Here is a 20,922-nt window from a genome sequence, read left to right as displayed (position 1 = left end):
AAACAAGTTATGTCCTAATTTGTATAGAAAAAAAACTTTTTAATAAAGATACTAGTTTAATTTAATTTTAAATTTATTTTGTGCTATTATATCTCTTTAATTTGATGTGATAGTATACTTACAAGTTTGATAATTACTTTGTTAGATCATGTAGGTAATATATAACGATTATTTATTTAAGTTTGTTAATTACCTATTAGGAGATAAATGGAAATAGATGAATTAAATTTTATGTCAGCTGAATATGAATTAATTTTTATAATTATAGTTGAGTAAAAGCTGAGAAAAATATGAACGAATAAATGATTGTATTACTTTTTACTTTGAGATGTAAATTACCTATATTACAATTAGATCTCAACCCGTAGAAAACTTATGTTAATTAAAAAATTGAATGTAATGACAACGGCGCCACGCTATGTATGTCGTATGCAACCCTTAAACGTAAGGTGATGACCTCCATTGCGCGATGTCCTACTGCTTCTGACAATATGCGGAATAATGGTTCTACGCTGACAATACTGACATGAACTCTTTCAGACTTCCATGAACTCACCGCATTATTTAACGAGAACTTTCAAAATGTATTTAAATATAATTTTTACATTTCGTGCATTTATTGTAAATATTGCAACCAAAAATAAGATATTAATAATTAAATAATTATCATTTGAAATATTAATCTAAGTTAATTTACAGCTAAATATTATTATATATATATATATATATATATATACATACATATATATATATATATATATATATATATTAATTAATAATTTACAATAATATATTAATATACAGAAACTGTCTAAAAAGACTTCCGAGACTAATTTTTTTTTGAACGCACAATTTAAATAATGCCATTTTTCCGACAATTATGGTATCTTTAATCAATATTAGATTATTCGTACGATATTTTTACGGCGCTGTATATTTCAAGAACTGAAATTTAATATTGAATATTTTTTATATAAAAAATACTCTATGTGTAAGTTTCGTTAGATTTTTTCTTTGTAAAAATTTTCATAATAAAATAGTGTAAAATACCTCTTATTAAATTTTGTCTAAAATTCAAATCTAGAAATTGGCCAACTTTAGTTTGCATTTTAATTTTGTTTCAATATTCCTAGATTGATTTTTCATGGAAAGCAAAATTAATCAAAATAAAGATGATAGAATTCAAAATTAAGATGCTTTCTTTGATATTTGATAGTTGCTTTCTTTGATATTTGACTTCCGAAATGAAAAATTCAAATAAAGGGGATGCGTTTTGATGATATTTTGGATATTTAGGTGAATTGATTCGAAATAGCCTTTAATGTGATTAATTAAAATGATTGATTAAAGTGATTGATTATATTAAAAGTTTTTATTAATAAAATTGATATATTTTTGTTTTTTTAATTTTTCCTTAATTCAATCTTGAAACTTTTGGACAGATCATGCAAGTCGAAATTAAACGATCATAGTAGATATTGATCAATACTTCCTCTGATGAATTTTTTTGGCTTATGAAGACTTATGTTTGATTTAAAAAATATATACACACTTATATAAAATTAAATATTCTTTAAAAGCACGAAAAAATTTGGTCAAAAAAGAATTTTGTTGAATTCTATTTTATCCTTTAGTATTTGCAATATATCAACGTTATACTTGATAATCTAATTAAAATAAAAAAATAATCTTGATATAACAAAAATCATTTTAAAATCTTACCTATGTATTTTCTGTTAAATGATTTTAAACACGCTTCTATTTCTCTTCCCTATCTTATTCAGGAGAAAGAAATAACAACATTGGTAAATGAGAATAAACAAAGAAGGAAGGAAAGAAGTGTACAGATCAGATGGAGGGATGGTAAGGAGGTGATCATGGAATAAGACAGCGGGAGAACCGCGTGCATCTTGTAAAATAGCGGATGACGACCTCCCCTACATCATGCAGAACATCTGCTAAATAGATGATACGCCGGTTGTTATGAGTTTAGTTGCTTTCAGTCTTGCGATGCAAGCGAATCGGAATTAGAATCTATATTTTCTTCGTTCTTCAGTGAAGTTTTTCCACCCCTGCCGGATAGAGGGACTTCACGATGAGACGGCGGGCTTTAGAGCTGATCACGGGACTTCTCGTGGTTCAGCTGTTGTTGCCTTTGCCGGATCAAGTGAATGCCATGAAACACAGACTAAGGAAACAACGATCCAAACCGCAAGAGCATCAGGCTCAGCAGTCTAGCAACGATTATGAATATGATTATAACTACGAGAACTACGACGAATACGATGAAAAGAACGGTGAGTGTCCTATGAATGTTCAAAAAAATTTTACACATACAATGCACAAGAAGAAAGATTACCACCCAATTAATGCTAAATATTCCTGAAATATTCGTGAAATGTTCTTAAAATCTCAAAATAATAATTCCAAGAGTATTCCGGAATATTCCGAAATACTTTTAGAATGTAAGAGTAATATTTAAATAATCATTAAATATTCCATTTATGCATTATATATTTGAAAAATGTTCCATATATATATATATATATATATATATATATATATATATTCCACAAAATTATAATTTTTGTAGAAATGTTAAGTCCAAAGACCCTGAATTAATTTTTAAACAAAATTGTACTGTCAAAAATATCCCTGGCAGAAACAAATGTTTACGGAAAAGTATAGAAAAACTCCATAGTTTGAGACATTTTAGAAATTCTTAATTTTTCTTAGATATTCGTAGTGGAACATAAAGTATCGTTATTTAAGGGCGAAGGACTTCTTGGTTTTTAAAACAAACAACGCTATTTTATGTTTCACTACGAATATTTATAAAAAATTAAAAATTTCTAAGATCTTGTTTCAATTTATTGTAGTTTTTCATAAAATTTTTCCGCCAGGGATATTTCATTTATAATACTGTTACCTTAAATCCTAATGTTGGGGACTCATTTTATAAGTGAAATGATAAGCCCTTTACTATATATTTCTTAATATAGTTTTTATTTACCAATTAATAATTAATATATCTCTGCCGTGGCTCTTTGTCTATTAGAATGCGTAATGTTCGTGAGTGATGATTTTTGTGATGTACTTATACAAAAAGTTTTCATATAATATTCTGAATATTTCTTTAATATTTAAATATTCTGTGAAAATTCTTACGGAATATTCGGCACATTGGGAATACAAATCGAACTTTTTATGAATTGTTTTCATGAATATGTTAGCTAAGGATTGAATTAAAAGAGCAATTCTTATTAATTTTCAAAAGTCTTTTGGACTTTTGTATCATTTTTGTTGTCTTTTCCAATAATCTGCAAATTAAATTTATTATACTTAATAACTACAATAACAATTTTATTTTATTTTATTTAACTAATTTTATTTTATTTTATTTTATTTAACTAATTTTATTTCAAAATAAGTAAAATATAATTGTAAGTGGAGAACAATTATTCAATTCTGTCTCGTTAATTGACTCGGAAGTTTTGCGTTACAGATTAATCTCGTTAAAAGGGTCACATAAAATAATTAATCTTGTTTTAATCTTCTCTCTCAGAGTAATCTAATTAATACCATTTATTTCAATCTATTAATTGCAAATCCAATTTAATACGATTCACAGTTATAAGAGATGGCTTCCGGTTTAGTTTTTGATTCCTCGCAGATATTAAAGACTATAACATTCGATAATTTACGTAGATATACATTTAGATATACATTATATTTATGTACATTAGATACATTATATTTGTTTATATGCAATAAGTTCTCATTGATAATAATAATTTTTTATTTTTTTCACTTAATGACAATAAAGATATTTTTGTAGAAACTACAACAATATTACCATCACGTGCAATACCATCAGATATCACGCAACTTCCGGGTAAGCGAAAGTTTTATTATTATAATACGACAAAAAATTATTACAAAATTATTTTGAGTTACAATTATTTTCAATAATTATTGTAACTCAATTATTATAATTATAAACAATAATATATAATTATTCAATGTAGAGAGATCCGAAATAACAACAGAAGCATTTTTGAGGCGAGAAAAAACACCTACAGATTTACCAGCTCCTACGACAACTCACTTTTATGATCATGGTAGATCAGGTAGATATATAAAATTAACTGGAAAATTATTTTTATGATAAAAAAAACAAGAGTATAAATAAATAATTAGAATAAAAATACTTTTGTTCATGTTCTTTGAGATTTAAACTTTGATTATTCTACAAATTTAGATGAGATTAGTTCCACATCTGCTCGAGATCATTCAGTAAGTACAAACTATTTGATAACTAAAGAATTAAAGAAATCCAATTATGTAAGGAATAGTGATTGTTAGTTTTTTTTTCAGGTTTTACCTACGGAGATTTTACCAGGTGAAAGTAACATATATAGTTCTGTGGCTGTACCAGGACCACGAGTTCGTAAACTTATAGTTATAATAAATAGTTATGTGAAAAAAATATAACAATTTACAAAAAAGTAACATTTATAAATTAGGGTTCACCTGGTCGACCTGGAGATGATGGTCGTCCTGGCGATTCAGGATATCCTGGACAACCTGGTACACCTGGGATCCCAGGGCCACCTGGACCTCCAGGACCTGTACCTGATGTGAGAAATCTTTTTATAATTTAAAATTGTTTTCGTTTATTTATATTATTTAAAGAGTGATACGCATGAATTATTTATTAATAATTGAATATGTATGCCGCATAATTTATATTAATATATAATAATAATTTATTAATGTATTTATTAATGTATTTAAAATATTGATATATAATAGGTATCTCTTTATTATCAACAATTGGCTTTGTCTCAAGCAAATGAAGATAAAGGTCCGTCCGGTGCAGCGGCGTCATTGCCTTACATTCAGGCACAAGTAGGCCCGATGGGTCCGCGAGGTCCTCCAGGTAGACGATTCTTTAATAATTTTTTCAATTTTATCTAAATAATTGTTGACCTTTTAAATTATTTTAATAATTCTGTTTGAAATTATTGTTTTTAATGTGCTATTTAAAAAATATATATATTCTATCTTTCAATTAGGTCCACCTGGTTCTCCTGGTCCTCAAGGTTTTCAAGGTACACGAGGTGAAACCGGTGAATTGGGTTCTCCAGGTCCTCCTGGCATGCCAGGTCCTAGGGGTTTACCAGGATTGCCTGGAAAAGACGTAAGACTATTTTTATATATATTTAATTTGTTTCTTATATTTAAAATTTATGTATAATAATATTTTTACATTTATTTTATTTTATTTACAAACTACATATGTATAAATAATTATATATTACATATTATATTTAAATAAAATATTTTATATAAATATTTTATTTAAATATAATATGTAATAATATGTTTTATTAACAATAGGGTATCAGTGGAGAAGATGGCGAAACTGGTCCATCAGGATCGCCTGGTCTTGTGGGACAACGTGGCCTTCCAGGAATACCTGGGCTTCCAGGGCTAAAAGGTCACCGTGGTTTTCCAGGTTTAGATGGTGCCAAAGGTGAGCAAGGAACTTCTGGTGAAAAAGGATCTATGGGCTCGCCTGGACCGATGGGACCAGTAGGACCAATGGTATGTAAATAATGCTATTAGGAATAAGTATGTGTATAATATTAAAATAAATTTACAAAAATACACTACTTAACACAATTAAAACACAATTAAAACATCATCTGTTCTAGCCTGTAAAAATTTCAAGATGAAATAACTTCGTAAAAAATTAAATACATATCAAAATGTTTAAAAAAGTATTTTACAATTTGAAATCTCTACTTTTCAGATCGATTTTTTTTCGGTGAAATTCCACGGCACGAATTAAAAATTGCATACAAATGTGGTACAGCTTTCGAAAGAGTAAATTTTTATCTTTAATTTGCTTTTTTATTGAGCTCTGATTAACGATTTTTTTTCACTGAATTAGTCAATATTAAAGTAAAAAAAGGTCAGTTTTCGAATGCTAAATCGCATTTGTATGCAATTTTTAATTCGCATTGTGGAACTTCAAAAATTTCATTTAAAATTTTGAGATTTGATGCATCTTCATTTATATTTGTATAACTTTATAAAATATCAGTAAAATCGTTTTCTAAAGTAATGATCTGAAAGATAGAAATTTTTCAAGCCGTAAAATGCTTTTTTAAACATCTCGATACAAAGATTTTTCACGAAGTTATTCCGTTTTGAAATTTGCTTATTTTTACATGATGCAACGCTTTAATTTTGTTGAGCAGTGTATATTGTATTCTCATAAATCAGGTAAATTTTAATGTTAAAAACAGAGATAAAACATTTTTCTGTATAAATATTGAATATTGTTGACACAGGGTCCAGCTGGACCTCGCGGTGAAAGAGGTAGAGAAGGTTCGTCGGGCCCTCCTGGATTGAGAGGTCTTGACGGAATTGCTGGGCTGCCTGGGCAACCCGTAAGTAAGCTAAGCAATTGTTACTTCACAATTTAGAGATTAGAATACTGCATGTATTAAGGTATATGCAATATTTCAATGAATTTCCTTGAAGTTCTTTGAAAAATTTGTAATTCTTTACGAATATTTATGCATTTGCTTAATTATTAATTATTTATCTAAACATATATACTTTTCACTATATACTTTTATTTAAATGCAATATTAATATTGTTTGTAGGGTGTTATAGGCAAACCTGGCTCACCAGGTTTTCCAGGCAATCCTGGAATTAAAGGTGATCAAGGACCGCAAGGACCGACAGGAAACCAGGGTTTGCAAGGCCCACGAGGTAAGATATTTCCATTTTCATTTAAAGACATGAAGACATATATATATTGCTGATTAGTTTTATGTTATATTTATTTAAGAAGATGGTTTTATTTATTTTTTTTTATTTTAATCAATATTTTATAATAAAGGCGAAAGTGGCCGTCCAGGACAACCTGGCGAAACTGGTCCACAAGGTCCTCAAGGCAAAGATGGAATTCCGGGTGAGAAAGGAGCCACTGGAGCAATAGGATCCGTTGGTGTGGTCGGGTTTCCGGGTGCTCAAGGTCAACCTGGAACACCGGGTAATCCTGGTATCCCTGGCGCCAAAGGAGCACCTGTGCGCATAAATACCAACAAGAAATAATTCGAGAACTGTAAAAGTTACTTTTTATAAAACCTTAATGATATCCTTACAGGGCCTTCCTGGTGATAGAGGGTTAAAAGGAGATACTGGAGTGAAAGGTGATGCAGGAATGCCTGGTCCGCGTGGACTTCCGGGACCTCCTGGGAATGAGGGCAAAAGAGGCAAAAGGGGTATGCGTGGGCCAATCGGTTCTGTAGGACCTCCTGGAGAACGTGGCGTACCTGGAGAACGTGGTTTTCCTGGATCGGATGGTCCTATCGGGCCTCAAGGTATTATTTATTATACGTTGTATATACATCCCTGGCAGAGCAAAAATTTTTACGAAAATGTACAGAAAAACTACGTAGATCGAGACAAGATTTTAGAAATTTTTAATTTTTCATAAATATTCATAGAGAGACGTAGAGTGGCATTGTTTGAAGACGGAAGGTTTCTAGGTTTTTTCAAACAACACCGTTTTAGATAGTATAGATTCGTAGTCCTATTACGAATATCTATGAAAAACTAATAATTTCTAAAATCTTGTCTCAATCTATGTACTTTTTTTGTAAAAGTTTTTCCGCTACTATATGTATATATTATATATATTTATATCTACATATATACATAGAGGAAAAGTCCCTATTATGAGATACCGAGTTCATTTTGGGTAAATGCTAGAAATCTATGGGCAGAATTTAAAAAAATAATAGATTATTTTAAAAGGAATTTAGTAAACTTTAAGATAATGTAATGTAAAATTTAATTCAAATTTCATTATTTTTATAAATTAAAGAATTGCAAAAAGTGAGCAAATCGCAAAGTTAAAAAATTGTGCTCCTAATATGAAATGTTTTGAAAAATCGATAATAAAACGCAAAGTACTCAGTACAAGTATTGCAATTAAAAAAAAAACTTTATTTAATGTTTCTAAAATACAAATAAACATAGCCAGTGCGCGTAAGATATTATAATATAAAAAAAAATATATTTATAATAAATTATTTAAAAAATGCAAAATTTGGAACAGTAATATTTACATATAACATTTTTTAAAATAATTTATTATAAACATATTTTGTTGTTATATTAATCTTTTGAAAAACGCAAATAGAAGAAAGATTTTTTAATATAAAAATACAAAGTGATTAGAATAATGATATCACCATTAGGAAAAAACATTTCAATATACTGATTAACTATTTAGTAACTGATAAAATATCATTAGTTACTGAATAGTAGAATTAATCAGTATACTGAAATACTTTCTCTTAAGAGCAAAAATTAATTTATAATATTTTTGTTCATATTTTACTCATTATTAGTCTAAAAAAAAGAGTGATCGAAAAAAAATGGTTTTTCGCTCTTTTTTTGGGTCCTCAATTTTTAGATTGAACTGTGTGCCAAATGATACCCTATAACAAGATATTAATTATAAAGATAAGAAGTTTTAAGTTGAGATGACTGTTATTGTAGCTTGAGGGAGGAAGGGAGATTACATCTATACGAAAATCTATTTTTTTTTAATTTAAAACAAATTGATTTATAATATTACTAGAATAAATGATGTTGAGTGATCTTGCCTTTATCGGCTGGATCAACTGCAATCTTGTCATCATTGGTTGGATCGAGAGCGGTGTACTTGCACACAATTCAATTGTATACATCACTCACATCGGCCAGTTCCCAGTAATTTTTAACTGTTTTACCAATGAGATTATATTATTTTAAATTAGCGATGTGGGCAATTGATGTACATCTGGCTGGATCAACTATCTTAAAATATTGGAATACTCGTAGACCTAATTTGATAATGAATTTTGATTTTACCTCCTATCTCTCAGATTTGATAACAATTATCACTTCAATTAGAAAATTTTTTGTGATTAATATCTCATTATAAATTTGGCACACAGTTCAGTTCCAAAATGGAGAGTCCAAAATGGGCGATTTTTTTAGTCATTTTTTCAACTTTTAGATATTTAATTTATGATAAAATTTACAAAATTCTCTCCATAGTGTGTGTGTGTGTGTGTGTGTGTGTGTGTATTTTATGACAACATTGGTACATATTCTATGTTTTAAAAAACGCAAAATATGATAATTATAATAATTATAAGTATAATAATTATTAGGGCAACCTGGTGATCGTGGTCCTGCAGGAACTGTTGGATCAAAAGGCGCTACTGGAGATCCTGGACGACCCGGACCGGCAGGATTACAGGTATATAGTAACATTGTGTCCGGAAACCTCGATTCTTCAGTTAATTTGAATTTGAGCGAAAAAATATCAAGATACGTGACACATACTTGAAAACAAACAAGTACGCGCACAACAAGTACGTAAGCAGATGGTGCAATGATGTAATACTGGACACATAATCGACGACAATATCTAATGTAAGCAGTAGGATGCGTTTCACATATTAATTTAATTTTATTCATTGAGAAGGATTGTATTACAATATAATATAATATTATATATATAATACAATATATATAAAATTGTATTACATTAATGTAATATTTTATAAGAAAAATATACATAAGATATACATAATATTATATATACTATAATAAGAAATATACATAACATATATACCCGGCACTCAAATACCAGCCAGGCTCGATTTTATAGCTTCATTTTAACTTGTTGAATTTTATTCTATCGAGCTATACAATATAATATTTTTATAGTAAAATTTTAACATATTATGTATTGTAAAAGTATTATATTTGATATATAACTATTGAATAAAAAATTCAGGGTGCACGTGGTTTAATGGGTAGGCCCGGAGCCTCCGGAAAACCAGGTAATCCTGGGGAACGTGGAATTCAAGGTGCGGATGGCAAGCCTGGAGAACAGGGATTGCCTGGATTGCAGGGTCTACCAGGACCAATAGGAACACCAGGGGAAAGAGGATATTCTGTAATTGATTAATGATTCTCCGTAACGAGTATACAGTAATAAATATAATCTATATATAATTTGAACATAAAAATATTTTTGTATACAATATAAAAATAAAGCTTAACAATGTAAGTATTAATACAAACATTAATATTATATTATATTATCTCTAATGCTATGATATTTTTTCAAACTTTTATTGTATTAGGGAGAACGTGGAAAAGATGGTGAGCCTGGCAATCCAGGCCCGCCTGGTCCAAGAGGAGATACTGGTAAAGAAGGACTTCCAGGAGTACAGGGTCTACCAGGTCCATCAGGAAGCGACGGCGCGCGAGGTCTTCCGGGACCCATTGGTTCTAGAGGTTTTCAAGTACGCAGCGTAGAAATATATTGTAATTCTCGTAATGTAGAGGATAAAATGTAATTTATTAAATAAAACATGTGCTTGTACATACACAGGGTCTTCCAGGTGCCGCCGGTAATCCGGGTGTTCCAGGCAAGGACGGAGAAGCAGGAGTACAAGGACATCCCGGTCCGCCAGGAATGGTCGGCGATAGAGGCGAGCGAGGATTTCCGGGAGAAAGAGGACTTATTGGACCTCCAGGACCTATGGGACCTAGAGGAGAAACTGGAACACAAGGCTCTGATGGTCTCATTGTATGTCTTATATTCCGATTTTGGACATTCATATTATTTAGAGATGCGTTCCAAGTTAAGCATAAAGCGCATGATGTATCATTTGTCTCTGTGTTGCTCACCTAATTATAAAGAAGAATAGAACGGTACATCATGCTCTTCATACATAATTCGGAACCTTCATCCTGGGACGAAGTATATAAAAGCTCGTTCACAAAGTTCCAATGAATTAGATCTATAATTGGCAAATTTTATTTCTTAATTATAAAAAATGTTGTATTTGCTTTATTTTTATTTAAAAAAATTAATTTTATTTAAAAATAATAAATTTTTAAATTTAAATGTAATTTTATATTTAGAGTGAATTCTCATGAATTATTGATTTGATTCAGATTTTAACACTTATATTAGCGTATGATAAATTGTGTATATGTATTGTATACTGATCAAAAAAATTAAGGTATAGAAAAATTTTGGACAAAAATTGGCCAACTTTGATAACATTGCGAAAAATTATTCTAGGATGTTTTTTTTTTAAATTAAAGTTTGAATTCTCTACTTTAAGATCTGGCTATGGCCAGATTTTAAATTTAATGCACCCCTATCACTGTAACTCTCAAAATATGAGAGTGTATTTGTCATATTGAAAATTGTTTGACGGAATTCACCGGTATTCCCCGCTACAAACGGCATTCCCCTAAAAAATTTTAGAAAGTTCATGCATTCCGTCAAACTTTGCAATTTTCAAAATGACAAATATATCCTCATATTTTGAGAATTACATTGGTAAGGCTTCATTATGAGAAATACATATGTGTCAAATTTATGCATTTATATCATGCATTATTCCAGGGTTTACCAGGACTCAAAGGAGACAAAGGAAGTTTCGGTTCACCGGGATTATTAGGACTTCCTGGCGCGAGAGGACTACCCGGAGAACCTGGACAAAAAGGAGAAAGGGGCATAATAGGACCAATCGGCCCCGAAGGTCCCTCAGGTAGTATTTTATGTCATTTAAATTAATTTTAAAATATAAACAATTATAATTTGAAATAAAATGAGACCAATGAGAATAAATCTAATTAATTAAGAGAAATGCTATTGTTCGATTGTAACAAATCTTGATGATCAAATGTTCTGTATGAATTTATATATATATATATATATATATATATATATATATATATATACATAAATAATTTTGCAAACCACGCCGAAATCTTTTTCGGTCTTAAAGCACAATCATGAATAGAACAAAGAATTAGAGTAGTAAAATATCACATACTAAATTGACAAACAATTTAATAATTTTTAAAATAAATAACAATAAATAAAGGGCAAAGTAAGAGTCAAACATATTTAAAATTGTAATACAATTAAATAGAATACAAATAAAGGAAAATAAAAATAACAAACAATTTAAAATACAAATATGAAATTTGTGATATTTTATATTTATATTTTAAACTATTTTTTATTTTTATTTCCCTTTATTTGTAATGTATTTTATTTAATTGTGTTACAATTTAAAATGTGTTTGACTCTTACTTTGCCCTTTATTTATTGTTATTATTCTGTATATAAAGAGTCCTTCTATCTGTTAAATGATAATAATTTTTAGTGCTGATAATAATATAATTATATTTTATTAAAAACAATTTTTTAAAAACATTAATATTTTTTTATTTAAATATTATAGGACATATTGGAGAGCGTGGACCACAAGGAGAAGTTGGACCTCCTGGCTCTCCTGGAGAACCAGCTGAACGAGGTGATCCAGGTCCTCCTGGTCTCATTGGCGAGCCCGGAGCTCCTGGTAATCCAGGAGAAAGAGGACCTCATGGATTACAGGGCTCGCAAGGTTTTCCAGGCCCACAAGGGTTAATCGGACTTCCGGGTCTGAAAGGTGATCGTGGATATCCGGGTTTAAAGGGAGAACAAGGAAATCCGGGACTACCTGGTAATAAACAAATAATAAATAATTCTAAATTGTTAATAATAACTGACATAATTGTAATTTATGAAATATTTTATGTTTTTATTATATATAATATAATTGCTATGTATTACTATACTATTATAAATTATATACGATGATTCATATCAAATAATTCATATCAATAATTCATAATTCATATCAAACGATTAACATCTAAGCTGACATAGCCACTTCAGCACAATCGAATAAAAGTTGCACAGAAATTTAGTGCTTTTTTGTTGCTAATTTGTTGCTCCAGCCATTTCCGAGAAATTAATGGCTGTGCTAGCATAAGAATAAAATTAGCACAGCCACTCAAAAAAATAAAAACTTAACTGATGAATGCCAGGCACAAGAGACCATATCAATCTTGCTCGATATTACAGATAACTTGAAAATTGTATTCTTTTGCAATTAAGATCAGACTGAAGATTTCTCATACAGGACTTTTTCTAGCGACGGAGGCAAACCGATTGCTCAGCTAATGTGGGTGATTTGTATGAGCGGGGAGAGTTAGAGGAGATAGGAGATATCGATACAAAATTACATGTAACAAATAACAATGCTGTATTTGAGAATTACGCGATACAAGACGTTGATCATAATATACAGATCGTGTCTTGCATAGTTGAATCAAGACTCTCGCTCTTAAGATTATTTCTCGCTCAAAGATTATTTCTCGATTTAATTTCCGAACGTGAACGAGAAGTTCACGTAGCAACTAATCGTTTCGACCCGAACGCATAAAGAAGACAATAAGACTCACTTGTCGCAAGACCGCTATCGTTTATACTTATACGCAATTACAAGAAACGACATGACTTACTTGTGACGAGAAGGGCAATGCTAAGAAATGCTTGTTAATTGCGATATAGAACGATTAGATGGGTGCTACGCGGCAGCTGGATTCTCAATACTCGAAATATTTTTCCTTTTGAGGGATGGAAGTATAATTTTATTGCGCGTTAAGCGTAACCCGTTCAGATTTCGCGACACCGGATTGACCGATATATAAGAAAATAACACTCGTCTCACCAAAAATTCGTTTCCTCAATCAGGCATCTGCTGGTATAGACTCCTCGAAACAATGGCTACGTTCAGCAGAGAAAGCTTTACAATTGTTGTGAAATTTTTCAGTATGGTTTATATATTTAGATCCATAACCAAAAGTAAAAACCAATCGTATTGAAGAATTTTACAACAGTTGCAAAGCTGCTTTCTCTGTTAAACGCAACCAATGACTTATACTTTTACATGGTACTCTTAACCGGGTTTAATAATATCTATAATTATGAGACTGGCTAATCACAGTCGTTCCATTCTTCCGGGGAACAGCTATGATTGATACAGATAATATCCGTAGTTTGATCCAATTTCATAACTACGGATGTTATTAAACTCGATTAAGCATGCTGTGTAACAGAGGTCAATGTCTCCTCGACTACAATCGGCTTGTGTCACAACCAGTTAAAATATATTACAAATGAACTAGTGAAGTAGGAGACACACAGAGGCCTAATCGAAATTAGGCCACTTGCGGAATTGGATCTCACATCCTAATTGGTCTATTTTTTAAAATTTGCGCGTTTAAGTGTGATTGGTATTTTACGTTGTAGAACAAAATATCAAACACACCTAAACGCGCGAACTTTAAGTGATATGATTCGCTAATTTAATGCTTATAATTCAAAAATTATTGTAGCCTCGACATTTTAAAATTTTCATTTCCTAAAATAACTTTAGAAATCTATTATTAGTAAGTGTTGCGTACACCTGAGACATCCTCTGCAGTAAACTATATATTTTTAATATATTTAAAAATTATTTTATAATAATTTGTAATAATTTTATATTTAAAATTATTTTTTATATATTTACATAAAATGAGGAAACACGGTAATATTTCATGTGCACATTTTACTTTTTAATACATGTATTATGACTCCCAAGATCAGTTGACGCGAACCGGCGAATTGCGAGTATGCAAGAGAGATTAGTTTTCAATAATAGCTAAACCAATCAAATTCTGAGTAGACTCAATCGACAGCACGGGTTCAAATTAATAAAAGTTTTTATTATATATAAATTGATTAACAGGCAGTCACGGCGAGATCGGAGTACCTGGACCTATTGGAATTACTGGTGCTAAGGGAATCAGAGGTGATCCTGGTGTACGAGGTGAACCCGGTTTAATGGGCCCACCTGGTATTATAGGACATGTTGGACCATCAGTAAGTCATTAATCTCCATGAATTATACTAAATTTTAATAAACAGATGTGCACGTAATACACACATACACACATACATAAAGCATATTGTGAGATAATCAGGATATCGGAGATAAAAGAGTAAATAAAGCATTGGATTATTACTAAAAATATTACAGGGACCACCAGGAAATATAGGACCATCTGGTGCTCCTGGATTGCCTGGTGTCAAAGGTGATGCAGGCGATACTGGACGTCCTGGAAATCCAGGACCAATCGGTAATCCTGGTCTACCTGGAATCGATGGAATTAAAGGCGAAAGTGGATCTCCAGGCTCTCAAGGACTAACAGGTTTTCAAGGACCTCAAGGTCCGCTTGGCGAAAGAGGTTTACCGGGCCTACCTGGTTCCCCTGGTCCTATAGGGAATAGAGGGTTACGCGGAGCTCCCGTAAATAAAAATATATAATTACACTTAAAGAAAGAAACTTATTAGACTGTACATGTGAATATACAACTAATAGGAAATAAAAATCTTTAATGGTCGAAGCTGAACTTTCGAAAACGTCAGACGTTCAATTGTCATGAATTTGGCAAAAATACTCTAAATGATATCAAATGGATGCTTTTAAATGGATTTTCATTGACACAAAGATTTGAAAATTGATCTGACATTTTCGGAAGTTTATCCCGAAGCTATTAAGTGTTTAAATAACTCAATATTACAATATTTAAATAATTCAATATTATGTCATCATAAAAATTGCGTGCCAAATTAATTTTTCGGATTTTTAAAACGCAATTTTGACAGAATTATAGTAGTAATATCATAATTTGATGCTCATAAGCATCTTGGAAAGATTTTAATAATGCTGATAAATTTATTAAAAGCTGTAAATAATTTTATTGCAAAAAATATTCGATCGGGAATCGAACCCGAATCTCCCACTTGCCGGATGAATATCCTCAGGCACCGAAATTTGATAGTCCGTGAAGACATTCGTCCAGCAAGCGGAAGATTCGGCGCGCAATAGTTATGATGATGTATGATAGTATCGAATTATTTAACCACTTAAAATCCAGCTTTGATCGTTAAAGCTTTTATTTCTTATTACATAGTTATAAGTTTGAAAAGTTTTGAACTTCAACACGAAAACGGCATTACTCATTAAAACTCATTCTGGTACTACAATCATACGTGTTTTACAAGATACCTATGAAAATTGTAGCCATTTTGGACGCTCAGGTTGTTTTAAGATCATTTGTGTCAGTCATTTGTGTCAGTGTTTTCATTTGATGAAAATCTGTGTTCTCTGAGCCTAATTTTGAGCCTAGGAAACAGGAAAGAGTCGTTGGGGATCAAATCTAGAATACGGTGGATAGTTAATTAATTCGAACCGCAATTCGTAAGTTTCTGTTATGGCGATCGTCGATATTCGATTTTTTCCATTCTTACAAAAACACTGACATCAGCTGGCATAAATGATCAAACAGCAATTGAGCATCTTGCAAAATATGTACGATTGTAGTACCAGAATGGGTTTTGATTAGTAATATTATTTTTACATTGAGGCTCAAAACTTTTCAAACGATTCTCTTAAACTATTTTTTCTATTATACTTATAATTACTTATTTTTACTATATTATATATATATATATATGTATATTTATAATTATTATATTGTGTATAATTGCTAAATTTTTCCACTTTAAATAGTTTAATACAAAATAATTTATTACAGGGTGAAATAGGACAACCTGGAAAAACAGGAGCGGAAGGTCCGCCCGGACCTCCTGGATTAATAGGTTCTCCAGGTGCTCCAGGTCACACAGGAGAAATAGGACCGGAAGGACCAACTGGAAAACCAGGCCCACCAGGTATAGGAGGCCGACCAGGTGATAAGGGACCACCTGGAGTACCTGGTGCTGCAGGACCATCGGGTCCTCCTGGATTATCTGTACAACTTTTGTTTTATCTTTCTTTGTATAAATATATAATAAAGTAATAATAATTATCAATAAATAATTTATTCCTCTCCTTATAGGGACCACCTGGGCCCACCGGACCCACCGGACTTACTGGGGAACGTGGTCCGAAAGGTGAAACAGGACCGCAAGGTGTGGAAGGTCCACAGGTAATGGGCTTTCAACTAACTTAATGTAACTCTAATAAGTTTGGAATTAATTAAAATTAAAATTAAAAATTAAATTCAAAATTATTAAATTAAATTAAATTAATTTTATACATATATAAATCGGTTTTTAAAAATAAAATTCTTGTAATTACGATATAATTTATGTAAGAATTTTATCTTGAGCACACATACATATATATTCTAATATTTTCAGGGACCACGAGGAAAACCCGGCCCAGCAGGTCTTGAAGGTATAAAAGGGGATCGCGGAGAAGAGGGACAAAAAGGAGCTAAAGGACATCGGGGATTTACTGGTTTACAAGGATTATCCGGGTCTCCTGGTTTAGTAGGAGAAAAAGGTATACCTGGTCTACCAGGATTTCCTGGTAAAGACGGAGAACCAGGTATTAGAGGTAATCCTGGACGAGAAGGCAATCCTGGTCCTATCGGACCTGTGGGAAATCCTGGATCAAGAGGTCCATCTGGGGAAGAAGGTCGCCAAGGATCACCGGGTCTTCCAGGACCTCCTGGACCACCTGGTCCTCCTGGAGAAGTGGGTTTCGGTTACGATGCGGCGTCTTTAGTAGCATTTATAGGTATAATTAATCCAAATTCTATATTTTTTAAAAAATTAACTCCACAAACATCATATAAACAATTTCTAAAGAATATCCAGAACATTATCTAAATAAATTTAAATGTATGTTTAGATTTATTTAGATTTTTCTATATTATTTAAGTTTTTAATATATCAAAAATAATTGAATGAAAAAATTTACTTTTATTTAAATTATAAATTATTATAGTTAAATAGTTAAAAAATTATTTATTGTATAGGACAAGGCCAAACCAAAGGACCAGATCCACTTGGAGATGAACCACCAAGAATATTTAGTAAAGATATCCCTGAAAAGGAACGAAGAGAATTACTTTTAAAAGCGTATGAAAATTTAAAATCGTCATTCCAAAAATTGATGAAACCGGATGGTGAAAAGAATTCGCCTGCTAAAACTTGTCGAGATCTATTTGTTGCTTATCCGGACAAATTATCTGGTAAATCTTAAAAAAATCACAGTTATCATAATTATTCATTATGTTCATTTTGATTTTTAAACTTTGTTTTCTGCAATAATAAAAATAAAATACATAAAATTATATAAAATAATAGATATATAAAATAGATATATAAAAAATATAAAAAACTAATTAAATTTCTTTTTAGGAAAAATCTAAGTTAAAAAAAGTTTTAATTGAAAAGCAAATATTAAGAGTGACAAATGTATAATATTAATACGCATTCTATATTTGAGTATTTAAATAAATTTGTGCATTAACAGGCGAGTATTGGATTGATCCAAATGAAGGAGATATTCGAGACGCGATCTTAGTGTATTGCGATGCTGAGAAACGTGCAACTTGCATTTTACCAAATCCATCGCGTTCACCAGAGATCACTCACATCACTGATCAACAGGAAACCTGGTTGAGCGAGATAGATAACGGCATGAAGGTTGTATTATATTCTTTATACTAATCCTCTAATTCCGCTTGTGTTAATTGTTGCAACAAAAAATACAACGCATTATTAGATAATGATTATGAAATGAATTTGATTAATGATTGTTTCATTCAGATTACATACAAGGCAGATAGTAATCAAATCAGTTTCTTGCAATTGCTCTCAAAACATGCGAATCAAAACATCACGTATCATTGTAAAAATAGCGTGGCTTACTTTGATTATGAAAAGAAAACATACAAAAGAGGCTTAAAGCTTTTAGCTTGGAACGATGTTGAATTGACACCACGAGGTAATCAGCGTCTTAGATATGAAATGATAATGGATGAATGCAGGGTAAGTCAATTTTCGAGCGCAATAGTTTTAACATTATCAGTCTATTTATCATAGACGGAGACTTTTTTATGGAGATTTCCACATCCAGAGCCCAGAACTTCTGTGGGTATTGAACACTAGAAATTCGGGTTATTTAAAAAAAATATGTTAATTTTTGACAATTTAAACAAATTTTGAGTGATTTGATGAAAAACAGTATTTGTGACTAGGATGTATATATAGAAATATATTTCACATACAATAAAAGATAAAATATTTATGTTATTTTGAAATCACCTCCCTCCCTCCGTTTGAATGATTTCACAGAAAAGTAAAAAAGGTCTCCGTCCTTACTATTTGAATTTAGACGCTTCATTTTCATTTTTAAAACCAATTTTTATAAATAGTCTTAACATTACAAAATTTGATACTTTATTGATTTTCCATTTTTATATATAATTATATTTAATGTATTAATTATTAATGTATTAAATCATTTGACTTAAATCATAAAATACAAATGTTCGAATTTAAGAACACTATATATATATATATATATATATATATATATATATATATATATAGGAAATAAACAAAACACACACATAAGACAATATTAATTTATTTGTATACTTATTAATTCGTAGGTCTATCGAAACAACTGGGGTAAAACTGTTGTCTCGTACGAAACGGATAAACCTACAAGACTTCCTATATTAGACGTGGCTCTGCGAGATATCGGAAAACCCGAACAGAGTTTTTCCATTGAGATCGGTCCAACTTGTTATGATTAAAACAAAGTATGATTTGTGACATTACTTTATCTTATGTTGTAATTTTTCATTTTCTTAAAAAATTGTCTTCCAATTTTAAGAACATAACTATATATATATGTATATTAATTCTGTCTAAAGTGACAAATATTAAAAAATTGCTAAAAACAATTATTTAAAACGTTAAATATTTAATTTGTAATGACTTTGTGTATTGCTATTTTTTATGCAAATTCTCAAGCAGCGGTAATAATTTAGAAATATATTGGATTGAGTAAAAACTAATTCCGTTTTTATGTCAAATATTGTACATACAATATTTTCGTTAAAAATGAACCAAATTTAAACTAAAAAAAGAAAAGGATTTTAAAGTTTGAAATCTTTACTTTTGAAAGGTCACTATATTTTTTGAGTTTATGTGAGTTGAGTAATTTTTACATGTATAAAAAAATTACAAGCTGAAAAAATGGAAAATGTTTTTCTCACTGTGGGTCTGTTATGTGCCCAAAAAAAATTTGAAAAAATTTTCGATTATCCAACGAAAAAGCTTAAAGTTTTCCCTAAAAAATTATTAAAAAATGATCCTACGATTTTATTATAATATATACCTATTATACTGAGAGTTACTTGTGAATTATATAAAGAGTATTCTGACTTTGATTGTTCTTAACTTTTTAAAAATCATCGTGCCATAATTAAAAAACAGATTCTTAAAGAGCTAAAACTTTACTCTATCAAATTATATAATTAATTAAAATTTATTTTGTGTTTTAAAAAAAATTATATTTTATTTCATATTCTAAAAAGCAGAATGAACTTTTTACTCAAATCAATATATGTAGATATATATATTTAACATAATTATCTTTAAATTATATTGCATTTTTTATTTCTAGGACGAACGCTAAATTAAAAAAAGATATGAAGGAATTTGAGAGATATATCACTCGGATATTTTAATACCAATTAGAAAAATTCTCGGAGTACTTAAATATTTTTCAATCGAATATTAAATACCTGAGTATTTATATGTAAAAATATCCACGCAATAACCATGGATTTACTGAATGCGCATTATACCAAAATATTGTGTACAATGACAGATAAATTTTATGTATAAATACATCGTTTATTATTCCGTTCAACTATTTAGGAAAAATAAAATTATGCATTATCAAAGTTATTCTCATTCAATATTCTATTCTTACCTATTATATTTATCTTATCACTTTATATGGAAGCATTTTCCAGCATATAATTTCTTCTGCCATTTATAAAGTTTTACATTTATTTTTTCATTTAAGGGGGGAAATCACAGTAAAAGTTTGAAAAA

At 30.3% G+C, this 20,922-nt stretch overlaps 1 protein-coding gene across 1 annotated transcript; it reads left to right on the top strand.

Annotated features, from left to right (window-relative positions):
- The first annotated feature begins 1,968 nt into the window (after positions 1-1,968).
- LOC105154648 (uncharacterized) lies at positions 1,969-20,768 on the top strand. The gene is made up of 29 exons (XM_011070314.2): positions 1,969-2,297; positions 3,839-3,895; positions 4,029-4,130; positions 4,262-4,296; positions 4,378-4,446; positions 4,527-4,640; positions 4,816-4,942; positions 5,079-5,203; positions 5,404-5,610; positions 6,363-6,461; positions 6,682-6,790; positions 6,921-7,108; positions 7,188-7,404; positions 9,250-9,338; positions 9,882-10,043; positions 10,234-10,395; positions 10,485-10,682; positions 11,514-11,658; positions 12,361-12,621; positions 14,737-14,870; positions 15,028-15,297; positions 16,590-16,805; positions 16,893-16,982; positions 17,197-17,578; positions 17,820-18,035; positions 18,320-18,492; positions 18,616-18,837; positions 19,464-19,616; positions 20,486-20,768. Exons 1-28 carry the CDS (start codon positions 2,096-2,098, stop codon positions 19,608-19,610), a joined length of 4,518 nt encoding a protein of 1,505 aa, XP_011068616.2. The 5' UTR covers positions 1,969-2,095; the 3' UTR covers positions 19,611-19,616; positions 20,486-20,768.
- The last annotated feature ends 154 nt before the right edge of the window (positions 20,769-20,922 follow it).

Source organism: Acromyrmex echinatior, chromosome 3 (genome assembly GCF_024713525.1).
Source record: "Acromyrmex echinatior isolate Ae372 chromosome 3, ASM2471352v2, whole genome shotgun sequence".
Taxonomy (NCBI): domain Eukaryota; kingdom Metazoa; phylum Arthropoda; class Insecta; order Hymenoptera; family Formicidae; genus Acromyrmex; species Acromyrmex echinatior.
This window is presented reverse-complemented; position numbering and strand designations above follow the sequence as displayed.